Source organism: Fundulus heteroclitus, chromosome 6, assembly GCF_011125445.2.
Source record: "Fundulus heteroclitus isolate FHET01 chromosome 6, MU-UCD_Fhet_4.1, whole genome shotgun sequence".
NCBI classification, from domain to species: domain Eukaryota; kingdom Metazoa; phylum Chordata; class Actinopteri; order Cyprinodontiformes; family Fundulidae; genus Fundulus; species Fundulus heteroclitus.
In genome coordinates, this window is record NC_046366.1 from 25,796,095 (window position 1) to 25,823,388 (window position 27,294).

The 27,294-nt window shown below is 43.4% G+C and overlaps 1 protein-coding gene across 22 annotated transcripts in view; it reads right to left on the minus strand.

Moving 5' to 3' along the window:
• LOC105931007 (protein tyrosine phosphatase receptor type F) overlaps positions 1–27,294 on the minus strand; it is a 280,629-nt gene that overhangs the window by 31,023 nt on the left and 222,312 nt on the right. For 13 of the 22 annotated variants that reach the window (XM_036138431.1, XM_036138434.1, XM_036138432.1 and 10 more), the window contains 5 exons: positions 19,137–19,291; positions 16,108–16,119; positions 12,079–12,191; positions 6,091–6,123; positions 3,886–3,983 (listed from right to left, as the gene is read on the minus strand). In XM_036138431.1, coding sequence (XP_035994324.1) covers positions 3,886–3,983; positions 6,091–6,123; positions 12,079–12,191; positions 16,108–16,119; positions 19,137–19,291 — 411 coding nt within the window. The remainder of the gene's footprint in view (positions 1–3,885; positions 3,984–6,090; positions 6,124–12,078; positions 12,192–16,107; positions 16,120–19,136; positions 19,292–27,294) is intronic. The other 9 variants (XM_036138438.1, XM_036138441.1, XM_036138440.1 and 6 more) reach the window with 3 other exon arrangements.

Sequence of the window (27,294 nt, forward strand, 5' to 3'; positions counted from 1 at the left end):
GGCACCAACAAAAAGCAGCAACATGTCCTTAAAACTGCTTTGAGCCTTCTCCGAAGAGTTTGCTCCCAGACAGAACGAATCCGTCATCACATCTACAAATTACTCAGCCGTGTGAGTGGTGGGGGCGGCGACCCGTTGCTGCTGATGAGCTCGGCATCGGCAATTTCTGTGCCTGTTGTCGGCGCCGTGAAGAAAAAGACTTCATTTGCTGTCACAACGTGTCATATTCATTTGAGAGCTCGGTGAAGACAGCCGGGCACACAAGAGAGGCTGACAACCAGCAAACAACTGAGGTAGAGGGGTGAGGAGTAAATGCCGAAGGTGCTCACCATAAAAAAAGATAAAATGAAAATACTTCCAAACGAACGTAATGGTGGCTCTATGACGACTGCAGCATGCAGCCGCTTCTGGCAATCCAAAGAAGACGGCCTGGGGACTTGCACCATGCCTGATTGACAAATTCTGCTCATTACCCAGTGTGTTCATTGCTCAGCATGTTGCGGACTGGAGTCGGCGCCGCGGAAACAAAGTGTCAGGCTGCCTAAAGTATCGGGGGAGAGGAAGTGGCGAAGCCTCTACAAATTTTGCGCCTTAGGGTACGGCACGATGGGAGCAGCCGGCGAACGTGACTGTGACAAAGCGCCAGAGTTCTGCCACGGCGCCTCGGCTGGCACGGAGACGAAGGGCCATCTGCCGGGCGACGGAGGGGGTCTTCCCTGGCTCAGAAGGACTTTTTGCAGGAACGGGAGCCGGGCTGATTGCCCGCAGTCCTTCAAGCTACTTTCTGTGGTTCGGTTCATTTAAAGGAACTCAACGGGCCGGGAGGGCGACGGGCTGGAGAGGAAGCCCATATAAACCCAGTTAATTGAGTGCAGAGGTTTACCAGGGCCGAGAAAATCTCTCTAGCTGGCTGTTGATTTCACAGTAATTCACAAGATGGCGGAGGAAAAAAAAAGAAAAAGGGGGAAAATACATCAGATTTAAAAATCTACTGTTTGAAATTATGATTTTTGCTTAATTTGGCACACGTACAATAAAACATTTACGTGTTACGTTTATACTCAGTGGTGTATGCTGACATAAATGAAAAGCAGTCAGACTTTTACTAAGTGTATCACGCAATGACTTTACAAACGGCCTCCACAGCCAACATACTGTCCAATATGGTGCTTCTATTGCTTTTAAAGCAGTTTTTTTAATCTTTATAACATATTAACATCAAAAATATGCTTTATTTTAGAATTCTCATTATTAACATTTATTTCTAAAGAGGTTCTAAAAAACTCACATTTACGCATTCGCAACCTCAACTTTTAGGACCACTAGTCTAATCAAGAACATTCACATTGGATAATAATTGTAATAAGTGACATTTTAGTCCAACTGGATTTTATACTATTGGATTGTTTTTTTGTGCATTGGTGTAACATAATTGTTTAGACATGATTGTTTATTGATACCCCTGTTGTCTATAAAACCATGTTTTAGGTCTGGGTTACCAAGATGGCCATGGACAACGGTGGGTCTTGTGAACCCTTTCTGTGTTGATTTGGTAACGTCTGTTGGACCATTATCCAGATAAAAGACCAAAATGTGACCCATATTCAGTTCTCTGGATTTCTTTTACAATAGTGTTTTAAACAAAGGTACGAATTTACATTTATTTTAAAAGAACTGCTGATGTAGTTAATAACGATAGTTTCTTATTATGATATTTTTTTTAACCTACTGAATAAATGAGTTGATATCACTGCATTTAAAGATGAATATATTTTAAGTCTTTTTACACATCTTTATCAGCAGAGCCAAGGGATATGACCTCACTGGATCTATTGGATGATAATTAGTCATTAGTCTTTTTCATTCCTGTTTGTGCTCTTTAAGCAAGGACAAGATCCTAAGTTGCTGTTGGCAGATTTACAGTCATGTGAAAAAAAAAAAAAACGCATTTAGAAAAGATATTTCTGCACACATGGGAAACCTTCAATGTTCAGCTGCACAAGTCAATATAATTAGATTCATTAGTTTTAATTGTAGCAACACCTTTTGACTCATTTGGGACACTTGACAAATTATTTTCTTATTTAATCTTTGTGACATCATTAACAGCTTAATGCTATTACTATTTGTTTAAACCAGCATGCAGGGAAAAACCCTTCCTGCAAGAGGCCGTACGTGTAATGTAACTTTTTATGCTGTTGGAACAAGCAAAGTTATGGATTACTAATTACACGGTTCTAGAGACTCTCATCAATAAAGAAAAAAACATTAGACAGATTTAAATGAGAGAAATTGAAGTGGGTTTTATGTGGCATCATGTCCTGTATCTGTGCTGCTCTCGATGCGCTCCCAGTTTTTGTGCACGTGACTTGATTGCATTGTTTGATAACTATAATCAATTTAGATTGACTTGAAATCTTTCTGCCTGATTGCATTGAATTTACTTTTTCCTTAGCTACTTTTGATGGAATGTGTTGGATAAACTAATTTGTAATGTCACTTGTCGTGGGATCAAGGTGTTTAATTCACAGTGTTCGGTTGCGTCAGAATTTACAAGGATCAACTGATCGTCCAGCGATGAAGGTCCAGTGAGTGCTTCCGAGTATTCAGATAATAATTAGCTGAATTATTCAGAAGGTTGGTGAAATTCTATTTTAGTTTCATCCATCCAGCACAATAAGGTGAGTAAATCTTCATTGGCACAGACAGAGAGACTGCAGAGCGTAGCACGAAAACAACTAATGCTATTATTAGATCATTGCTGCGAAATATGAGTACCGGTATTATTGGTTTCATAGTGGTGATACACATGGGGAGCGCACACAGCATGTAAGAGCTGCTGTGTTGAAGCCCCCAAATGTTTTTGACTTGACCAAAACATCTGTGGCTGCTAGTTTCGCTGGTGGTCTAATTTTGTCTGCTGTGGTTTTTAATTCACAGCAACAGTGTGATGGGAGTTGAAAGCATCCCCACTGGACAAACGTACTCAAATTAAAGTGTAGATTTCACCTCTGTTTTTCAGTTAGATTATGCTACTGCAAAAAAAATATATAAATAAATAAATAAATAAAATTATATTTATAATTTATAATTATATATATATATAAATAAATAAATAAATAAATAAATAAATATATAAAATCAGGGGTGCCATTAATTGTGGCCAGAGGTGTGAATATTATCCTATCCCTAGAAACGTTAAACCGTAGAACAACATTTCAAGACTTAGAAACACTGGTCACATAATAAAGAACACGGCTTTCTAGATAAAAGCCAGGATCCACAACCCTTCAAACCGCCTCGTTGGAGCCATCAATTGAACAGCCCTGATTAGAGCAGACACATTCAACAATCGAAGCAAATAAATAAAAGACAAATCGTGTTTTTCTGTATTCAAGGATGCCTCTCTTCTTCATCTGGCCTTGCTCAGACCCCCAAACCAGCTATGTACCACTTTAAATGCAAATTCCCTAACCCCCTTTTTTATTCTTTCTGGTGAAGAAGAACACTGACAACAGATAATCCCTCACTGAGTTACATTGGAGAGACTCCTGCATCCCCCCCCCCCCCCCATTAAAAAAAATCCCATTCTTCTGGGAAGCAGCAAGACGAACACAGATTGCTTAAGCGACTTGCCACCTGCTAGTTCGGTGAAAAAGCATCTCGCAGCATTTAATGTAAGTGTTGGTTTCCTAGTGGGTTTGGTAATAGAGTTGTGAAAATGACTGAAGAACATCTATGAAAGAAGTCTCCCATAACCCATTAGAATACATGCATATGAGATCAAAAAAGAGAGAGAACAAAAAATGTTGCTCCCTGACACAATAACAAGGAAACCCATTTATATACTTGAAAGAGGAGGAATCAGTTAAGCTTTGCTCTTACCTCATATTCCTGGGAAAAGCGGAGGCCGTCGTTGGCCTTAAGTCGCTCTATGTGGTCAGCCAGGTCAACGACAGTAATTGGTGGGTGCTCCCTCATTCCTGCAGGAAGGAACAGAGAAGGACAGAGTGAGACGGGGCTGTTTCTGCATGCAACTGGCACATGGACTCACAGAAACAATGGTAGGACCACGGGGTGAGTGAGGCTGCCAGTGGGGCCGTGAGGTGGCTGTGACGGCGAGGAGAGTGCAATGTTCTTCGACAACGCATGGGGAGAGACAGGAAAAAAACAGGCTGGTGACATTTTGGTGGTGTCGTCATGCTAAAACGGGGGGGAGTACAGAAGTGGGACTGGCACTGAGATGCGGATGAGTGGAGTGGGTGAGCATGCTTCTTGGTGGAAGCGTGAAGCAGACATCTCTCCGGCCAACACTGCAGAGCTCAGCTGGTGGTAGAGGTAGAGATGGAGCAGGAACTCGCAAGTCTCTACAAATCAGTCACACTGTCACTTCATACCACGAAGAGAGGAGAAAAAAAAAACCTGACTGGTCACCAGCCAAAACTCATTTCTTTGAAAATCCCTTTCCTTACAATAGGCTCTCTTTCGGCCCCGCCTCGGGCGCTTTGGCTGGATTAATTTCAAACAACCCCCCTACTGCTCCCTAGCTTCCTCATCGTTGGGTTATTGGATGATTTATTGCTAATCTACCGACACAAATTCACCCTGTGCTTCTGAACTTGGAGAGGCACTTAAAGCGGACAGCTAGGAACTCACAGTTCAGGCCTTACATTTACATACACTCAACCCTGGCATGAATATTATTCATTTCAGGCTTTCGCTAAAAGATTTCAACAGTTCTTTTTCAGGATGATTATACAACTGCAATAAAGTTTAAATACAAGTATTGGGTGCAAAGTTCGAACTTCCCCTTGTAATCCCAAATTAATATTTTTTGATACACAAATTAATGAAAACCCTGCTTCTTCAACCCCTCCCTGCCTTTATTTATTTGCATTTTTCTACATAATATACATTCATATAAAAAACATTATAGGGCCAATGCTGGTCTATTTAGTATATAAATTAGCTAAATTAGACATAATTTGGCATGACCCTGACCACTAGATGGCAGCACAATCGTCGTTCCCCCCCAACACCCCCACCCCAGGGTGTGCACCCCAGTATTTGAGAAGCACTGGGTTAGTGGTACAGATGCGATGGACAAAATTGATGGATTAATGCAGGACAAGGACTTCCTTTTACCTCCAGATAAAAAAAGCTCTGTGTTGAAAGTATGACCCAAAACACACCAGAGCTGTTTTTTTGAAACGAATAAATATAACTAACACTGAGCTTCTGGAGTAGCTCTTATTGAAAATGGATCAACTATGCATACAAGCTCAACTCCCTAAGCGACATTTGGCAAACTACAGAGGAGTGTATGTAGATGTTTGAGCCTTTTTTTGTATCATTTTGACTCTCAAACTGATTCCTTGCAGATGTTTGTCACATAATCATACCCCTTTGAAATGTTTTAAAGCTCAAAATCTATACGACCATCATGCTGACAACGGGTGACGACACAAAAATCTAAATGCACACAATAAATGGAGAACCTTCAAAGTTGAACCATGGATCATGGTTAACCTCACACAGTGCATAGCCTCAGACTGCAAACACTTTAAAAGGGTCTTTAGCTGAGGTCACCTGTGAGGTCAAAGCCCAGGCTTTCAGGTGACAGACCTTTGCCAGCTTTTTATTGAATGAATGCTAATGGCTGATGGCCACTTTACAAGATGAGGCCTGACCCATTATCCAAATTTAATCTTATCTCACAGAAGGGCCACTGAGCACATTACCATCAGCGTGCGTGTGTTTGTGCTGGTCTTTTACGGCTACGTTTTGGGTTAAATGGAGGGTGAAGCCATTGATAACAAGGCTAATATCCAACCAGCGCAACTGTCCGCACTGCTCAACTATCCGTGAAAACATGTAGGCCTCTGCTGCCGCATCGTAAAGGTGTTGTGGGGAAGTTCACAGCCAGTGGAAGGCCATTGGTGCATCCTTGGAGTGCCAGAGGCAACAAGCACGTAAGCTTGTGATGTCTGTCAGGACTGCGACGGGGGGGAATGGGTTCAGGAGCGGGCGAGTGAAGAAGAAAAGACTGCATGTGTGGGAAGTATGCAGTAGGTGAGAAAACAGACTAACTTGGAGTGTTGGGGCAGCGATGAGAGCTGGGACCTGTTGAGAGAGGAGAGTAAAAGCAGGGAGGAAGAAGAACACTGGATCAATGGAGGCGGCTCAGGATCACAGCCGGGCCAAACAGTATCTGCAGATAACCTTTGGAGCTAGTTAACTTTGAGCAGCAGATGGTGTTGACCATCTCTGGGCAATTAGACCGGTGCAGTTTGGACAGCTCAATACGAGAGCAAACAGAGCTCAACCTTAAGAATCTCTCCCGTGGAAACATGTAGAAAGTTCTCTACGAACGACTGAATGGTAATACAGCATTTTTCCACAAGTTCTTACGTTACGACCACAAACTTAAAGGTGTTTTCTTTGGAGTATAGGTGACAGACCAACACGAAGCAGAGCGTCATTGTGAAGTGGAGAAAAGTGACTGACAGTCCTTTCTAGAACCACTTTTTGTTGCTTTTACAGATGCAGGTATTTTTGGGTGTGACTACCAGCTAGAGACTCTAGGAACCGTTTGCTCGTTCTTTGCAAAGTAGCTCAAGAGATTCAATGGTTTCTGGCACAAATTCACCAACCTCCAAGGCGCATGAAGAGGTTCAAAGATCTGGTGAGGTGAAAACTTCAGCAACAGTCGAAGTACCAACTTTACTCACAGACCAACGCATGTGAATATGTGATTAGTTTATCTGAATTATTTCTGTATTGTACCTTTTTTTATCCAAACAAATTTAATCTCAGTTGGAGCACTGCAAAAAGTTAAAAATTAGTCAAGTTTTGTTGATATTATTTGTATTTCTCCTTGATTTGAGCAGGTAATTAAGATTATTTGCCAATGGAATGAGTATTTTTACCACTAAAATAAGATAATTAGATATACTGAACTTGAAATAGGATGATGGAGAGGAATTGTTCCAATTTTAAGTGTACAAATCTTATTCCATTGACAAATAATCTTATTTACCTGCTCAAATCAAAGAAAAATACTCTCATTTCAAGAAATATTTTTTGTAGTGAGAGCATAAGGGAAGCACAATTCCTGTAACCTGACAACAGCCAGCTGCGTGTATCGCTCCGCTAGGCGGAGCAATACATGCAGCTGGCTGTTGTCAGGTTACAATTCCTGCAGTCTTACCACAAATCAATAGATCTAGATCTGGACTTTGACTGGGCCATTCTGATGAATAAGAAAAGTGAAAACCATAAATCTTTTTTTGCCTCTGCTTCACAGCCATGCTCTACTTTGTGTTGATTTACCAGATTAAATCCCAATAAATCCATTGATGTTTGTGGTTGTAGCATGATGTCGTGTGAAAAATGCAAAACTCATTTACAATATTTTGTTTTAGTTATAAAATGTTTGACATTTTTATGTATTGCTTGTAGCATACCCACATACTAGTCTGAAAAGAGAAATATTGCATTTGAATAAAAATGATAAATGGGCTTATAATTGGAGTACAACTAATTTTGAACAAGACTGCTGAAGCTGTTGGAAACTGTCTGAAAGCTGTGAAAAAGGGGGTAAACAATAATAAATAGACAGGCTAATTTGTTTATTATTAAGAGCTCAAAAGCATCTTAAAATACCATATTAAAAGAAAAGTCTGAGTTTTAACAGAATTTGTACCTTTCTAAGAAGACTCAGTGGAGTGTGTTTGTTTTTTCCCCCCAAATTGTGATAATAGTGTTGGAAATTAGAACCAAAATGACACCTGCTTTGTGGAGAAAAGAGGTAATTTCATATGCTAACATTTTTCCTCTCTTTCTCTGCTCCCTCTCCTCAATTTACAACAACTCCACTTCAACTCTTCCAGCTAAAACACGCAGTGATGATCACCACATCTAAATCTTCACAGCTAAACAGGTGAGAACCATTTTTGTATTGTAGTGCCAACCAGAATAAACAAAAACGTTTGCTCACTATTTGTTTGGTGTGAGGATTTCATTACAACTACTGCAGTGAGGTCAAATTAAAATCATTATGAATCCTTTCAGTTTCAAACCCTAGTTTGCAGAGCCCCGTGCAATCAAAGAGCAGATGTTCAGCAGCTGCTGTTACAGCCTCCTCATTTATTAACATCCTAAATGCTCAAGTGTTTATGAAATCATCTGGATATAAGAGAAAGCAAACTTAATCCTCCTTTCATTTCTTTTTCTTCTTTGTGTCCTACCTCCCTTACTCGGTACACGCAAATTGCACAATTTGCACAAAAATAGAGTACCCTAGAAGTCTGCAGTTGACAGCACTAAGAAAACAACTATATCCTTATTTGTTGTTGCCACCCTTCCTTGCATCTTTTTTGTTGCCTACTTTCCTTCCTTAAATACTTTTTTTCTCCTACCTCCCTTCCAATTATCCTTCTTTGTGTCCTAACTCCCTTCCAAGTATGCTTTGTGTTCTACCTCCCTTCCTAGCATCATTCTTTGTGTCCTACCTCCCTTCTTTGCATCCTTCTTTTTCGCCTACCACCCTTCCTTGCACAGTCTTTCTGTCCTACCTGACTTCCTTGAACCTTGTCTCTGTTCTACCTCCCTTCCTAGCGTCCTTCTTTGTGTTCTTCATTGCATCCTTCTTTGTTGCCTACCAACCTTCCTTGCATCCTTATTTGTGTCCTACCACACTTCCTTGCATCCTTATTTGTGTCCTACCACACTTCCTTGCATCCTTATTTGTGTCCTACCACACTTCCTAGCATCCTTATTTGTGTCCTACCACACTTCCTAGCATCCTTATTTGTGTCCTACCACACTTCCTAGCATCCTTGTGTCCTACCTCCCTTCCTTGCATCCTTTTTTGTTTCCTACCCACCATTCCAGCATCCTTCTTTGTTGCCTACCTCCATTACTTGCATCCTTCTTTGTGTCCTACCTCACTACCTAGCATCAGTGTGTCCCATCACCCTTCCTTCTTTGCATCCTAGCTCTCTTTCTAGCATCTATCTTTGTTAACTACCACCCTTTCTTGCATCCGTCTTTGTTTCCTACCCACCATTCCAGCGTCCTTCTTTGTTATCTTCCTCCCTTCCTTGCATCCTTCTTTGTTGTCTTCCTCCTTTCCTGTGTCCTACCTCCCTTCCTTGCATCCTTCTTTGTTTCCTACCCACCATTCCAGCGTCCTTCATTGTTATCTTCCTTCCTTTCTTGCATCCTTCTTTGTTGTCTTCCTCGTTTCCTGTGTCCTACCTGCCTTCCTTGCATCCTTCTTTGTTGTCTACCTCCCTTCCAGTGTCCTACCTCCCTTCCTTTCATCCTTCTTTGTGTCCTCCCTCCCTTGCAAGTAATAAACGGACTGACTTTATGTATCACTTTTCCACTCACACTGACCACTCAAAATGCTTTTCACTGTGGCCACCATCACCCAGTCACACTCAGCAGGGCACATTCATACACCGATGAGCAGATCAGTGGGCAACCTTGGGTTAAGTGCCTTGCCCAGGGGGCACATCGACATGTGACAGGGCAAGCTGAAATCAAACTCACAACCTTCTGACAGCAAGGTTACTCAACCCGCTGAGCCGAGGTTGCCCAATGCCTTGCATCCCTCATTCTTTCCTTTTTATTGTTTTCTGTCAACATAGAACACCGACAGTTCTGGAAAGCTGGGTTTGGGAAAATGTGTAGGAACCCTGCAAACTGTTTGAAATCAGAGCCTTTATTAACAATACTCTGCTAATACTACTGCCCCGCTGAGAGTCGTCTGTGAATCCGTCTGCAAAGGTCCGTCTACGACGAAGCAGGTCCGCGGCTTATAAGACTAAACTGCTACTGCAACAGCGCCGGAAGGAAAGAGAAGACATCTGTCAGAAATAAGCAACCTGCCGCCGCTGTCGGCTCGACGGTTCAACAACAATCCGAATCAGAGCAGGAATGTTCACCTGCTGGGGACGAATTAGAGGGAGAAAGAGCAGGAGGATAAAGGATGCGGCTGTTCAATATTCACCCGGCTCAGGCTCAGAGTCTCATACGATTTCCCCATCTAGACGGAGCCTCGGTGGTTTTCGATAATCACCACACTCGAAGCAACGCAGAGAGGCGGTGAGGGAGAAATGGAAGGAAATAAGTGTTGACGTACAGAGAGAGCGAGAAATAGGGGGGGGAAGGGGTTAGAATGAGAGGAAAAAGAAAAGAGATTACCCTACAGGGGGAAATGGAAGACAAAAGCCAAGAGAGGTGGAGTGGGAGGATGGCAGAACAGGACTCTTTCAGAGCGCCGGCACTGCTTAATTCCACTGCAGGGGTTCAAAGGGCCGTGTGTGTGTGTGTACGGCAAATGGGATCTTTAATAACCCGTGAGAAGGGGGCTACACACACACACACACACACACACACACACAGAGGAAAAAAAACACACAGCGACGCACGCACAGACGCGTGCACCGCGGCTGACATTTTCTCTCAGCTCCATTGTTCCCTCGGCCCGGCTCACCTTGACATCAGAGGCAGCAGGACTCATTACCAGCTGGGGGGAATGAAAGGAGCTCATGGAGGGAGGAGGACGACTGAGGACCAGGGGAGGAGGAAGAAGATCAGGAGGAAATAGGAGGAAGGCTGATGCTGAGGCGGGCATCCTTACAGAAGTCTCTCCCCCACCTTTCTCCCTCATATCCGCCCACTTCGCTGCTGACTGTGTGTGGACAGAATCTGAATCTCCTCAGCCTGACTGAGACTGTCAGCCGGCTGCGATAGCCCAGAGAAAATGATCCCAGTTTTATAGAAAGAACCCTCCTTTTCTCCGTTTCAACCCCCAGATCTGTCAATTTAACGGCCAAAACGATCAATGAAAGAAGCCGGACACGTCAAGTTCAGACGCAGGCTGCAAACTGCAAAAACAACCAGTTCAGAAAATTTATTTAAAAGGAAAACAAAGAAGAAATCTGGAGGATATCGAAATCAAGGCTTCACCGTGGCTTCTGTGTAGCAATAAATGTCCTTCACCTGCTTGTTTGACAGTTTATGAAGGACATCCAGTCACTACCACAGGTGTTAAATACCATCCGTGCCCACTTCCACATAAACACAAGGAGTTATCAATTTTCAGGCAAGTTGGTGTCTTATTACTAGCACAAGTTGGAATATTCCTTCAGGTTTTTCACATGTTGTCATGTTACAACCACAATCTTTTTGGTGGGAAGTTTTGTGCTTGACCAAAAGAGCAATGATTGAGAAGATAAAGAGGTTTTAAATGTGTTTTTTTTCAGTCCTTTGGAGTGTTTCTCATCCAGCTGCAAAAATATATCAAGCTATGTCAGCTTGGGTGACAGAGAGCATTTTCAAGTCTTGTAGCTCCGGCTGTATATTTCCAGTCGCTGTCCTGCTGGAAAATGAAACTTAATCCCAGCCTCTAACAGGTTTGACCCCCAGGAGTGCCAGACTCCCCACAGCATAACGCTGCCACCACCATGTTTCAGGACGTCTTCATGCACGGTGTTAGTTTTCTATGTATGGCAGGAGAAATTCGTTTCCTCTGAACCAGAGCGATGGACTTTATTTAGAGGTATTGGAGTAACGTGGGGCAAAAAAACAAGTGCACACTTTTCTGATTTTCATTTACCTCTATTTTTATTTCTGCTCTACCTTTTGCTGATAAACTCCCAGTAAAATATGTTAAAGTTTGTGGTTGAAACATGAAAAATGTTTGAAAAGTGCTTTAATTCCTTTTGCATGGCTCTCAGATATGAAATCTATCAGAGAAGTCATTTCTTTTATCACAGAATATTTTACTCTACACGTTGACTCAGTGCAGATCTAAGTATGCAGAAAGTCCTAAAACTGAACTTTACAGAGGCATGTACGGTGTTGTTGGAGGCAGAGGAGGGGAAGCCAGGTCCAGAAAGTAAAAAGCCGGTCCAGAGATTAGCTCCAACCACGTGCATTTTCCCTCTCCACAGCACAGGCAGGAACTAACACCTGGTTAAGTGAACAGGATGAAGGGAAACCAGGCAGGGTTTCTACTTTCCTGAAGCCGGATTCCCCTCCTCTGGTTGGAGTGTCATTTATTACCTGGGGTCTGGTAGTTGAGTCTCCTCATCTCGACGGGGTCGGAGGAGTTGGCTAACAGCAAGTCCTTCACGCCGCCTGAGTGCTCGTCTTTCGGTAAGGGCGATGCCCGCTTTCTGGGGAGGCAAAAGGAGGCAATAAGGCGACAAACACATCCTCTCTCATATTGTCTTGTCCATAAATAAATAAATAAATAAATAAAAGCCCTAATTTAGTCATCAGTTTTGCAGGAAAACTCAAAGCAGAAATGACAGGATGATTTAAAATGACATCAATAATTACTATATGCACACACTTTGACTCATTTGCACACTCGATGAGGTTAATGGCGCATTTAATGGCTCTCAAAGCTTCTTCTAAGGACAGCAAACTCAAGAGACAGTGGGGGCCAGGGACCTTATTCCCATTAGTTTGAAAGGAAACTTGAATTTAATGTGTTTGAAGAAGAGCGGTAATTTTTGCTGGAGTGGGCCGGGGTTGCGTTTGTTGCCGGATCGGTGACAGCTGCTGTGTGGGAAACGTGTGCAGCCGAGTTTGTGTTTGCAGGGATTTCTACGTGCGCCGCCGCCGCCGCCGCCGCCACTGCCCGTGTGTGCGCTTAACAACACATTGTGTTTACTGGCTTCGCAGATTGAGAGGAAAACAGGCGGCTGCTGTAATTAGCTCATCAGCTGGGTGGCACAACACTGGATAATTAGACCGGTTCTGCAGCACCTGTGCTGCCAGGCCCGGCCTCGCTGCATACAGCCCGCCGCAGAACAGAACAGCGCCGCTTTGGACTGGCTTAGCTCAGCCGACCGTGGGTCCGTCCATCAGGCAGAGAGAAGTGACAGCAAGCGCAGCCTGCCTGTGTTCAGACAGCCAGCATCTGTTGACACGCACACACGCAAACAGGCGCGCTCACCCACACACGCACAGCTGCGGACGCACAAGCCTCCTGACAGCAAATGGAAATGGGCAGAAAGAAGCATCAGGGCGCCCCGTGGAAATTTCACATCTCATTGCACTCCATTTGCAAGTGGCGAGCATGGTTTTAAGAAGGAAGCGGGGGCCTTCTGTCGAGGCACGTCGTGGCGAGAGCACACAAAGTCGGTGGTGCACACGAAGCTCCTAACCTGGTCCCCCCCCCCTCCCTCCCTCGGCGGGCGGGGGCTCGGGCCTCACCGCCACCTGTTATCTCTTGCTGCAGGGGCTTAAGCTAATGCTGGAGGCATGACAGCTAATCTCTGACAAGCATCTCTTCCTCTCCAGCCGAGAGCTGAGCCAGACCGTGTCCGGTTTTTCCCAGAGATTGCTGGCGGGGCTGGGGGGAGCGGGGGTGGGCGGGGAGAGGCTGGCATCAAGGAGGCCATCTCCACACCGCCGATGTGCAGCGCCTTGCACAAGTATTCGCACGGCCGGAACCCTTAGTGGGAATTATGTGATAGACCAACACACAGCAGCGGATGAAAGATTATATGTTGTTTTATAAAAACAAGCAGAACTTTGAACACAGAGCCATCCTGTGCAGAACCTCCATCTGCTGCAATAACTCTTGAAACTCTTTTAGGGCGTTTCTCTGCGACATCTGTGCATCTAGAAGATCACATTTCACAACTTTTTCTGTGCAAAATAGCTCAAGCTCAGACTGGATGCAGAGCGGTTGTGAAGAGCAATTTTCCAGTCCTGTCCCTGATTCTCACTGGACTTTGACTAGGCCATTGTAAGCCTTTCCAGCGCAGCTCTGGCTGTATATTTACCATGGCTGTCCTGCTGGAAGGTGATCCTCCGCCACAGTCTCAGGGCTTTAGTATCCTCCAACAGGGTTGTCCCGTATTTATCTCTGACCAGCTTCCCACCACCATGTTTCTCAGTCCAAATGGTTCATTGAGATGTGCAGGGTTAGTTTTACTTTTTTTTTTTAGCTTTGCATGTTCAAAGTATTTATTTTAGTTTCGTCTGGACACTTAGTCTTCATCCACATGTGCTGTGTTCCCTGCGTGGCTTGTGGTTAAAAAACATGACTTCTTCTGGCGTTCTCACTGCTGCTCTTCCATAAAGACCAGATTTTTGTGGAGTCTGTGACTCAGAGTGCCACAGATAGGTTGATAATATCTGTTATCTGTCTACACTGGACTTTATTTCAGGGTCCTAAAGTACCATATTTTGATTGTCTGTAAAAAAATTGCTGAAAATTCTGCCTTGTTTTGTTGCTGCTACGCTGTTATGTCACGCTGTTCTGGTCTATCACAGGGTTCTGCCTCGCTGCTGATGAGCCAAACATCTCTAGACCTGCAACGCTTAAGTGACCCCTGTCAAATTCTTTGTGTGCCTGTGATATAAAATGTGTTTTGTTTCATAGTTAAATTCAAGAATATTATTTTAATGTTTTTTTTAGGCTTTAAAAACTGAATTTCTTTCAAAAAGACAATTGATGTTGATGTAAAGCTGTGAAAAAGCATATAGTTAAAGGTCTAATAATAAAAAAAATATGACATTTTTAACATTAGTTATTCTGTTGTAAAATTTCTGCACAGGTTTTGCCTGAAACATAAAGAAAAACTGCTAAATCTAGCTTTTTTTATCCCCTTTATGTATAAAAATACATTTCTGCCTCATTTTTGCATGAAGTTATGCGCTCTTAAAGTGACAGAACGTGGAAAAGAAACGTCAAAAGGTGTGAATACTTCTGCAGCGCTCTGACCCAATCAGACGCCAATCTGCATGACGCTTTGGTGCTTCTCTAAAGTAAACATGTCAGAAAATCCATGTGGGGTTATTCATCTCTGGCTCAAAATGAGGGTGAAGACGTGTGGAAAAGCGAGTACGCACAGGCAGAGTGTGAGGTACCGGGGAGTCTTAATGAGGGCAGAACAGGGCCCTTTGTTGAGACTCCTGCCACCAGGAAGCAGAGAGAGAAGCAAAAAAAAAAAAAAGGCTAAAAGTGGAGGAAAGAGTCTCTGTGGAAAATGTCAGGCTAAAAAACGGGGACGTGTCTTTTTGAGCCGTCTACCTCCCCCCCGCCCGTGTCTGGCATTTACTTCACAATGGCCCATTCAGCAGCAGGTGATGCCTTGGCATATTCAGATGGGGCCAATCTTGGAGGGGCACACAGTCACTCGCTGGATAATGAAACACAGCATGGAGACAAACCACGGCAGACAGGACAATCTGAGGAGGAACACTGGCACTAGATGTGGGACATGCACTGGTACACGGACGTGACCCGGGGGGCGGGTGGGTGGGGTTCCCTCAACCTCAGCTGTCAGGGGGTGCAGAGTCGGCTGCTTCTTTACGTCGCTCTTGTCCGGTAAAGCTGACCAAATTTGGACAAGATAACAGCTTGATTTCTTTTAACCCCTTTTAAAGACCATTTCTGTGTTAAAGCGGGTTTATGGTGAACATATCAAACCTTTAGGGTGGGTGGGGGGTGCTTATAGTGAGGTGAACACTTGTTTAGAGGCCAAAACAGCGGCCGGCTGCACTTGTGAGAGACACAGCTAAGTTGCTGGAGGTTTTGCCTTCCCGTTAATGGGGAGTTTTTCTTCCCACTGTCGCTTCATGCTTGCTCAGTATGAGGGATTGCTGCAAAGCAATGAACAATGCAGACGACTCTCCCTGTGGCTCTACGCTTCTTCAGGAGTGAATGCTGCTTGTCGGGACTTTGATGCAATCAACTGGTTTCCTTATATAGGACATTTTTGACCAATCTGTATAATCTGACCCAATCTGTATAATATGATTGAACTTGACTTTGTAAAGTGCCTTGAGATGACTTGTTTCATGAATTGGCGCTATATAAATAAAATTGAATTGAACAAGTCTGACAGACTGATAGGTGCTTACAGACGAAGTAAGGCTTAATCTAAACAATTATTGGGGGGATTCCACCCCACAACGTTTCTATAACCAATCATTGTAATTTTCACGTCGTTCTTTTTTTTAAACTCGACAGCAGCTAACTCTGCACCCCTCCTGCGCGCCCGACACAAACTCCATGAGCAACTTGAGTAGTGGTGCATGAAGTTATGATGCAGTGCTGAGAGTACCCACCTTTCCTGTTTGCTGCATTCACAGGGGCGAAAACAAAAGATAGAGGGGGAGGGGTTAATGTGTAATAGCTATTTATGAACTCAAAATATCAACAATAACTTGAAAGCACAGAGAGAGAGAGAGAGAGAGAGAGAGAGAGAAACTAGCACAACGGTTGCAGGGAGCTTTCCAGAACAGGCTCATCGCTGTCCGCTGCTGGCTCTGCAGGTAGCAATAACAGCCGGAGCTACAGTGTGATTATTCCTGTGCACATTTACCACCAGTCCACAGTGAAAAGGCCACACAGCCGCCTCCTCGCAGTCCCTCCTGTCAATCAGTATCCACGCGGAGAAAAGGGACTTCCACACAAGAGGAAGTGCTACTCAGCAGTGAGCTGTCTCAAGGCCTATTATTAACCGCCGGCTTTTTAAGTCTGCCGGAGACAGCTGCTGCCCAGGCGGCCGGTGGCAGCTCGGAGGAGCAGGTATGATGCGAGACGCGGAATCTGTAATGGAGCTGCCAGGACAAGGCAGAACGTGGGACTTAATCAGCAGGCAGGGAAGCGAGGTAAATAAGGAGCTGCAGGTAATAGCTTCCTATTCAAATGGTATCTGGGAAAATGTCCACATTACTATTTCAATTACGTTTCAGACGCACAGTTGCAGGGCACTAAAGTGCCTTAAAGAACACTAATGGGTACCTTGTTATTTTGGTAATAATATTAATATAATATAAATAAATAAAAACACCATGCAGAATTTTTTTCTTTTCTATTGCTGGTCCTCAATTGTGGAATAAGCTGCCGCTGCGCATTAGAGAGGCTCCTTCACTGCCCACTTTTAAAACTCATCTATTATTCTTTGGCTTTTACCACAAGCAAGACTTAAATTTCATTTTAAATTGGTTGTATTGTGTCTTTTAAGCGCTTTCATGCATTATCTTTTTATTTTAATATTTTTAAATCGATGTGTTTTAGCTTTTAGCACTTTGTTTCAGCTGTTGGCTGCTTTTAGGCACTTTATAAATAAAGGTGGTATGGTATGGTACTAGCAAAAGTATTAATTCACCTTGAACATTTTATCCTGTTGCAACAACAGGCTCTAATGTATTTCACTGAGTTTTTACGTGTATTATTTGGAAGAAGGAGGATTTATTTTACAAATAAAGATCTGAAACCTGCAGTGTGCATTTGTATGTAGCCCTCCTAAATCAAGACTTAAAAAATAAAATAAAAATCACCAGGACTACCGATCTAAAGACTGAAACCTTTGGCCAAGCTCAGTCAGACTGGATGAGAAACGTATGTAAATATTAATTTCTAAGTCTTTTTTAAAGATTCTTAACTGGATTTAGGTCTGGACTTTGACTGGGCCATTTTAAAGCATGAATATGCTTTCATCTTCATCCTACCATTACAGCTCTGGTTTCATATTTAGGGCCTGCAGGAGAATTACGTCTTTTACCGCTTCCAACAGGTTTTCTTCTAAGATTGCCCTGAAATAAAGTCCGTCCATCTTGCCATCGAATCCCTGCAGAAGGAAGGCATCCCCACAGCTTGACGCTCAGAAAATAAGTGTTGTAATGAGACTGAATTAAAAGTGGACTCCATTTACTAATTACTAACTGATTTCAGAAGGCAACTGGCTTTTATTTAGAGCAGGGATGTCCAAAGTGTGGCCAGGGGGCCATTTGTGGCCCACTGAGGGATTTTTTGCGGCCCCATGCTGTCTTCTACTAAAAGTGGTTGATACAAGATACACTTTTTTAAATTATTTAACACAAAATCTGTTTTTAATTCATTTGATAAGATTAGCTAAATACAGCAAGTGTTTTAAAAGAAAAAGTGACCCAAACTCTTTTTTTTTTTAATTGCTGAGAATAAATTAAATAATTTTATTTTTTTTCCCAAAGGTAATGGTATTTGCAAACTGGATTCCCTGTTTTGTTTTTCTTTTTTCTTTTTTTTTTTTTACATGCAAAACCCTTTTTAAGTTTAGTTTAATTTAATTTAGTTTACTTTTTAATGATTATTCATCCCTTTCCTACAAAGAAAAAGTCAGACAACTTTATCAGTTTAATTAAAATATTGCATGCTTATTTCAGTGTTGAATTAGTAAGAAAAAAGAATATATTTTGTTTGTAATTTTAGCTTTGTTTATACATATATTTTTTTGGCCCACGAACACTTTTGACTTGACACATGACAAAAACGCCTCTGCTTTAGAGGCTTCAACACACTTGTAAAGAGTTTGTTTGTATAAAATAAATTAAACCAAACATAATTTTCCTTTCACTTGAACTTTCTTGCACAAAAGTGGCACATTACGTTGAAGCTGTACGAATACGCCTGCAAGGCTCCTAAATAAAACCAAAATGACGACTTTTACTGCAAACCCAAGAGGAGAGATTTCTATCTCGCTAAAGCGTAATGTTTGTATTTATTTACAGGAACATAAAAGACTGAAAAGGTGCAATTAGATGTGTGGAAGAACAGCTCAGACAGTAAGGCTAGCCCGATCTCCCATTTATCTGATTCTCCAAGCTCACCTTGTTGGCCTGTTTATAATCATGCTGTACTGCACCAGGGGCAGCTCAAGTGCTTTAAAGAGATATTGACTGAGCTTTTAGCTAAGCCCTCTGCTGCTGCCTTCTGTTTCTTTTTCTGAAATGACCAATGGTGTTGCCAAAACACATTTTTCACTCCCACCCTAAGAGCATTTGACAGCCAGGCTGCGATTTTATTAAAGGTATGTCAGCTGCCAATTCATCTGACACTTAACATCGCCTTGTTGACAACTGCCGAGTGGGCCAAAATCTCTTTGTCTCAGACACAAATCAATCCTTTTCTGGTCCTTCTCTCTCTCTCTCTCTCTCTCTGAATACTACAGCACGGGAAACAGCAACTGTACCCGTTTGGTTTGCGAGCAGCCCTGGTTCATGCAATTTATTATGACCATTACTGACGCAGCCAAAGAGAAACCTGCAATCGCTGATGCCGTTCCAGTTGGACCTAAAGGAGACAGGGGAGCTGAGGCCGGAGAGGGACTCACTTTTTAAACAGAAGGATGGCGATGACGATGATGATGATGACGACCACTGCCAGCACGGGGCCCATCACCCAAAGCATTTCAGGTGGATCCATCCCTTGGGGCAACTTGGTTTTGATCTGGATCGGGTCAGAGTAGGGACTGGCGGAAAAGGTCATCTGTAGGGGAAAGAAACAGTGATTACTTCGGGAACGTTACAAACAAATCCCTACCATCAGGGCAGATGGTCCTAATAATAATTCACCTCAGTGAAAAACTTTCATGGCTTCATTATATTACAGTGATGTATTCCAAGTGTTTATTTCTCTTAATTTGGATTATTATGGTTTAGAACTGATGAAAACCCCCAAATCAATTAATAATAAACTTAGAATATTACATAACACCAGTTTGAAAGGATTTTTAATACAGAAATGCGAGTCAACTGAGAAGGAGTAGTTTAGGAGAAGCTCAACACTCACAATTCTCCCAAAGGTGTAGTCAACGTTGTTGCTTGTGGATCTTTTTCTACCAAATGTTTACCTTCTACCTAACTTTCCATTCGTAGCTTACAGGCAGCTTCTTCAGCAGTGATCCTTTGTGGCTTCGCCTCAAATTGTTCAACGGATCGCCCACTTTCCAACGGTTGCTCGTTTTAATTGGTCTTTATATAGAGCTGCTCAGCATATTCAATCACTGTCATAATCACAGTATCAATATGATATAGCCTTCCGGGAAGCAATGCTTGATGCTCCTTGCATTGGCTCTGAATATATCTGCGTAAATCTGGTGAATCATATGGACTGAGCCTTCCCTCTGCAGCCCAGATCTCATCTAGGTTGTAGTGACGCCAATTTAATTTACATTAAAATGGTAAATTAAATCTTTTGCTAATATAATACAGCCCTAGTCTTTCAGATTTTCTACCACATTCAGATTTTCTACCACAGTTTTTCCTTCCACTAAACTATAATGTGCTTGGACACAGCCCGCTTCTTTAGCCTCGAAGAAGGCGTCTGTGACTGGATGCTGCATACGTTCCTCGCCATGATTGTTTTATTGGTCTTATTGTAATATTAAGAAACAGACTGTGTTGTTTTAATTAGCTTCTAACTAGGATCATCAAAACTAATAGCTATAAACACTGGTAATATATTCATGGAATGAATCTATGCAACATACGAGTTTTACCCCTCAGCCCGACTTCCTGAAACAAATGAACATTTTTATGTTCTTACCCGCTGAGATGCAGCAGCATTAACACTATCTGGCAACAGACCGCCATACATTGACGCTGTAAGACGCTGTGTCAAAACGTTGTAGATAAAAACCCAAATGCTACTTTTTCCTGTGAACAAACAAACCAGACTAATTTAATTCCTTTTCTATAAAGCGTTTCTGTTTGAATAAACTGCGATGACAGCAGGTGTGAGGAGGAAAAAAAAAAAGAAATAAAAAAGGTACGAGGGGTAAAGACAGAGAGGTGGGGATGAGCGCGTGCGTCCCTTGGTTCGCTGAGATAAATGGGGGCACAGATGAGGACTCATCTCTTCTTCATTAGTGATCACACCGTGACGGAGGAGGAGGAGGAGGAGGAAGAGAGAGAGAGAGGGGTGACGGTGAGGGTGCGTTTCCACCTTGCTTGTAAATGAGACATCTTTCCACTTAACGTCTCCAAATTAAGGTGTGGGGGAGGGCTGGCGGGGAGGCACGTAGGTGTGTGCGAGAGTGTTTCTGAGGAGCGGGCAGACAAAGCGATGCAGTGTGGTGTTTAAAGGGAGGAGGGAAAAAAAAAAAAAAGAGTGATGAAGAGAGAGAATAACTGAGGAGAACAGGCTGACAGACGAGAAAGAGTGAGGTGTGTGCCGCATCTGTCATTAGAGCTCGGCATGCCACCTATTGAATGTTCACGGGACGTGCAGGTAGAGGGGGAAGAGGGGGGCGCAGAGGGTAAAGGGTGACGGATCGCAGACCTCGCAGGGAATTGGGCTCCCAGCGTGCGGCGGGAGTGGCGGGGCAGCAGGCAGCGGTAATCCGCATCATTAGCCGCGCAGCAGCCCGCTCTTTGGCACACAGGCAGATATTAATTGGAAAGATAAGCTGAGATGAGCTCAAAGAGTCCTGTGCTCTGTCATATAGTTCTGTTATCTCTCTTACTCTTGGGCAACTGCCGGAAAAATTCACATTATGGGTGTGTGTGTGCGTGCGCGCACTCTGCAGCACGTCTCAATCGTGTATGTGCAAACCGCCGTGCGCCGATATTAGGCGCAGACGCCGAGATAGCTCGACCCGCAAAGTGAAAAGATTCTCATTTTTATGTAACGGCATTAGATTGCAGCGGTGTCTGTCATTTTTCTTTGCCTCTCTCACATGCAAACACGCACACACGCACACCGAGAGGCGAGTTCGCTCCTGCTCCGAGCGCCTGTGGGAGGAACCTATTATCTAAGAGCAAGGGGGGAAAAAAACGGAGCCGCTACGGGATGCCGCCTGTGTGACGACACCTCCAGGCTTCCTGTTCTTTGGGGAGGGCCCAGAAAGAGGCTTAGGGACACAGCCCTGCAGGGAATCCTGGGAAAATGTCCCCCTTTTTTGCCGCGGTAACAAATAACTGCAGCTGTGCCTTCAGAGAGGAGGAGAAGGGAGCGGGCGGAACAAAAAGAGAGAGGGCTTTTTTGTCTGTCGGTCACGGCGGCGTAGTGGGATCATCCATTTGAACGGGCCTAATATCTGATAAAAGCTCAGTCACGCAGCTAATAATGCTCCTGGCCTCACAGAGCAGCATCACAAAGAGCCAATGGGGCTGTGAAGGAATGTGTGAGGCTGACAGTGACTCAGAGACGGGGAGAGACGTCAGGCCGGCTCTCAGAGCTCTGACTGACTGTGTAATTGTGCGTGTACAGCGCGGACGACACGAAAAGGTTCCGAGAGGTCCGGCTTCTTCGCTCGCCATCACTGCGCTTTAAGTAACGATGACTAAAGCAAATACGGCGCAGGCATCGGCTTGGCCCTTTTGACCTCTGTTGAGAGAAAGCGATGTGAAACTCAGCACCTTAAACCAGTCTTAGCATAAACAGAGTCGTTTTAAAGTACTCTGACAATTTGAGCTTTTCCACAACAACCACAAGCATCAATGTACGCGTCTATAATTCAGTCCCTTAGACTACAATACCCCCAAACAAACCCAACAAATTGCCTCCTTATGACAGATTCTCTATTGGATTTCCGTTCGGACTTTGACTAGGCCATTCTAGCACAGGAAGACGCTCTCAGCCAACCTGTTGTAGCTCTGGCTGTGTGTTTAGGTAAACCCTTGGCCCAGTCTTTACACTGCAAAAATGAAACTAAAAATAAGTTGAATTCTCTTAAAATTTGTGTATTTGTCCTTGATTTGAGCATGCAAATAAGATGATTTGCCAATGGAATAAGATTTTTGCACTTCAAATTGGAACAACTCATCTCCATCATCTTACTTCAAGTGCAATATATCTAATTATCTTATTTTAGGGGTCAAAATACTCATTCCATTGGCAGATCATCTTATTTACCTGCTCAAATCAAGGACAAATACACTAAATTCAAGAAAATCTGACTTATTTTTAGTTCCGTTTTTGCAGTGTAAGCTTTTATCGCAGCCGAGTTTAGCCTCATCCGCCTCCTCATCAACTCCCTGAAGCCTCTCCACGGCACGCTGCTGCCACCACCATGCTTGACTCAGCAAAAAGGCCTCAACCCTTTTGCCCAAAACTGCTTTCATCTGATCAGAGCACCTTCTCTACCACGCGGTTAAACTGCAAACAGGCAATCTTCTGATTATTTGACAATGTTTATAAAAACACTCAATGTATAAAAGGGGAATGTAGGAATCTTCACAGGTGAGGTTAAATACATTTTACAGGCTCCGAGAAGGATGAAGCGTCAGCCTTCGCACAAATCCCATGGGTTTACAAAAAGAGAGTAAATGTTCAGAATAAACTGCTTTCCATTACCCATAAAATTAATAAAATAATTACACATTCAGCCGAAGTCAACATTCTGTTGGTGTTGGCTTTACAAATGTTTCCTTCTGCTCACTAAGACGACACAAAGGCGTTACTTGCCCTTGACTAATAACTAATAGCTGTCCTGTCCACAGATTATCCCCAGCTGAGCCGTGGATTTTAGCAGCTCCTCCAGAGTCACCTAAGGTCTCTGGGTCTCTCTTTACCCTCACCCTGCTTCAAACGTCTCCACATCGTCGGCCGTGTTCCTCGGCCTTCATGATGCCGTTTGTTCACTGGTGCTTTCCGACTGTAGTTTCCTAATTAATGAAGCCTCTGTAATCCACTTCTTGGCTAAAAAATAACCAAACAGGATTCTCTCCGTTAGGTTCAACCATTTACTTGAAAAAATATAAATGATACAGGAATGAAATATCCAGCAAAAATAAAACAATAAAAGAAGTTTAGGAGAAATGTGAACGAGGTTGTGATGGCCAAACCCATGGCCACACCTTAAAAGTCTGTACCACACATACACTTTTCATTTACCAATCAGTATATGCACATTTTAGTTTGCAATAAAACTTTATTCTTAGTTTAAGTACCTGTGTTCTATTTGTAAGCGCGCACATTTAGTTCACTTTTGTACTTAGTTAATTTTCCATACCTTTTTTGTGTTTTGTTACTAATCTTTATTTCTTACCTTCCATGGTGCCTGGGAGTTTTGCCAGACAAAAGATGGCTGCCAGGGCAGAGATCAACTAAATACCGGGGAGGGTAAATTGGACTGTTCCACCTGCTTTTGCTGGAAGGGGGGATTTGTATTTTTCTTTCTTTGTTTTGTATTTCACTTAGGGTTTGTATTTAGAGGTTGTGTGTTTTTCATTGTTCTTAGATTAGTTTAGTGTCAAACTTAACTGTACTGCTTTGTTTTGTCATTTGTGAGTGTTTGTTTGGTTTTAATTACCCCTATTGTGTTAATTGGTCTGATCAGCCAGAGTGTATATATACCCTTGTGTGTCATTTGTTTGTAGGTCAGTTATGTTTGGTTGTGCAGTCAGTTAGGTTGGGCACAGTTTGCTTCAGTTAAAGTTTGTTTTTCTTTTTTTTGACCTCTTTTATGACTCCAGAACCCACCATTTTTGTACTTTTGGCTTTTGGGTTAAAAATAAAAACCCCAACTTTTGAATAATTTCCTGTGACTCCTCATGCGTTTTTACCTCGGTCCATCACACGTGGTGTCAGGAGTGGGATCCTTCAGCTGAGGAGGCAGGTTTGTTTTTTTTTTTTTTTTTTTCCTCCCCTTCAATTTTTGGAGTATTCCCCCACCAAACAAAAATCTTATGAGCCATGCAGAATAGTGTTCGATCAAGGAAAGGAAACAAACCAGAAACCAAAGATGGTTTGCAACAATTGGAGAGAGAGGAGGTGATGGAGGAAGGACCTTTAGTCATGGATGATGCTGAGGGTGAAGATTCAAGACAACCAACTCTGCAGGACATTGCTGGAATTCTTCAGACCTTCATGGCACAGCAGGAGGTTCGGGCTGAACAGCAGAAAGAGGAATCCATACAGCAAGAAAAGCGTTTTAAAGGTTTACAACACCAATTTCGGCTACTACAACTGGAAGTTCAAGCCAGAACAACCCCAGCCCCTGAGCCCACATCAACTGATGCAGAGCCTGTTGGAAGTCATAATGGTTCTGGGATTCAAGTAGCATCTTCACCTGGGGACTCTGGCTCAGCCTCCAGTGTAACAGGTCAGTCTGCGTATGTTCCTCACCCTAAGTTGGAAAAATTAACTGTTGAAGATGACATTGAGCATTTTCTAACAACAGTTTGAGAGAATTGCAGCTGCCTATCGCTGGCCAAAGACTGACTGGATCTTTCAACTCATTCCTCTTCTTACTGGTAAGGCTCGAAGTGCCTATGTGAATATGGATGTGGATGATTCACTGGAGTATGACAAGGTAAAAGTGGCCATTTTGGAAAAATTTGATATAAATCCTGAAGCCTACAGGCAAAGATTCCGCTGCCTGGATGTTTTTGATGAAAGTCCTAAAGAATTGTATGCAAGACTAAAAGAGCTGTATGAGAAATGGATTCAGCCTAAAGATAAAACTGTAAAAGAAATTGGTGAAATGATTATTTTGGAACAATTTCTAAGAATGCTGTGTCCTGAGCTCCAGGTCTGGATCAAGGAGCACAATCCAAAGTCTGCTGGAGAAGCTGCCATACTGGCGGATGTATTTGTAGCTGCCCGGAGTAGGTTCCAGCCATGGAGCAACAGTGCATGCAAGGCAACTAGAGACTTGCGTCGGTCACAGCCCTCTCAGCACCAGCAGAGGTCAGCAACAAGTGTGGGTAAGCCCTTTTTGAGAGAAAATCAGTCTTCAAACTCATTCAAGCTGGGTAAAAGGCCACCTGTGTGTTACCTCTGTGGACAAGAAGGTCACACCAAGCCTGTGTGTCCGAAGAATCAAAGCAAGTTATCTCAGACATGTTTTGTGCCTCACCAGAATGGGGATATTAAACCTGAGAGGACACATTCAAATAAACTCACCATGGTGAAGATTCATGAACAGGAAGTGGATGCTTTAATAGATACTGGCAGCACACAGACTCTGGTGCACCGGAAATATGTACCAACTGACGTTACATTCCCTTCTGAAACGATATCTGTTTGCTGTGTACATGGAGATGAAAGATCATACCCCACTGCGGACCTGTTTATTGAGGTGCAGGGGTCTCCCTATTTGTTAAAGGTTGGGGTAGCTGATAACCTGCCCTACCCTGTGGTTCTTGGGGAGGATCTGCCAGTTCTCTATGATTTATTAAGGGAAGTGCAGAGCTGTAATATGGTTGTGACAAGGGCTCAAGCTAAGAATCAAGACGAACATTTTGCAACACTTAGTGCTTTACCCTTCTTTGGGGTTGAGCTAGAGACAGGACCTGGAAAGTCTCGGAAGTCACGCAGGCAAAGAAGGGGTGAAAAGTTTCAACATGCAGTCAGAAAGGCCTCAGTTGAGGTTGCTCCAGATATGCCTTTGGGATTTCAAATACCCATGAATATTAGACAAATGCAGCAGGATGATCCAACTCTGTCTGCTGTACTTTTGGGGGCTAAGGATAAGAAATCAGTTGCCACATCTGACACAAATAAAGAGCAGTACATTCTGCAAGATGGCATTTTATACCGCCAACATGGCCAGGTTAAGCAGTTGGTGGTCCCTAAAGAGGCTCGTGAAACAGTGCTTACTTTGGGACACTCTATTCCCTGGGCTGGCCACCTGGGGAAGCACAAGACCACTGCTCGCATTAAGCGATATTTTTTCTGGCCTGGTTTAAGCTCAGATGTTGCTCGGTTTTGCAGAAGTTGCCCTCTGTGTCAGAAGACTTCAACTAGAATGCCAATTAAAGCACCACTGCACCCTCTCCCAATTATTGGCACACCGTTTAAACGTCTTGGCATGGATATAGTTGGTCCTGTGGAGAAGAGCAAAGCTGGAAATCGCTTTATGCTGGTCATTACAGATTATGCTACAAGATATCCCGAAGTCTTTCCATTAAAGACTGTCAAAGCAAGATCTGTGGCTTCTTCATTGATTCAACTTTTCTCAAGGGTTGGATTCCCACATGAGATTTTGACTGATCAGGGCACTAACTTTATGTCAACACTGTTGAAACAGGTCTATAAGTTGTTGGGCATCAGGAGCATACGGACGACCCCATATCACCCCCAGACCGATGGGCTGACGGAGCGCTTCAACCAAACTCTGAAACAAATGCTCCGTAAGTTTATTAATGATACGGGGTCTGATTGGGACCAGTGGCTGCCATACCTACTTTTTGCCTACAGGGAAGTTCCTCAAGCTTCCACTGGATTCTCACCATTTGAGCTCCTTTATGGCCATGAGGTGAGGGGGCCTCTGACCCTGCTGAGGGACTCTTGGGAAGCAGATCAAGGTAAAGAAGAAGAAGTTAATATTATTTCATATGTTGTCCAAATGAGGGATAAATTGCAGCAGATGAGTGAACTGGCTCAGAGTCATATGGCAGCTGCGCAGCAACACCAAAAAGCTTGGTTTGACAAGAGAGCTCGCCACAGGAGTTTTGTTCCTGGCCAGAAGGTTTTGGTAATGTTGCCAACTTCTGACAGTAAGTTGCTTGCAAAGTGGCAAGGGCCTTTTGAAGTTCTAAGGA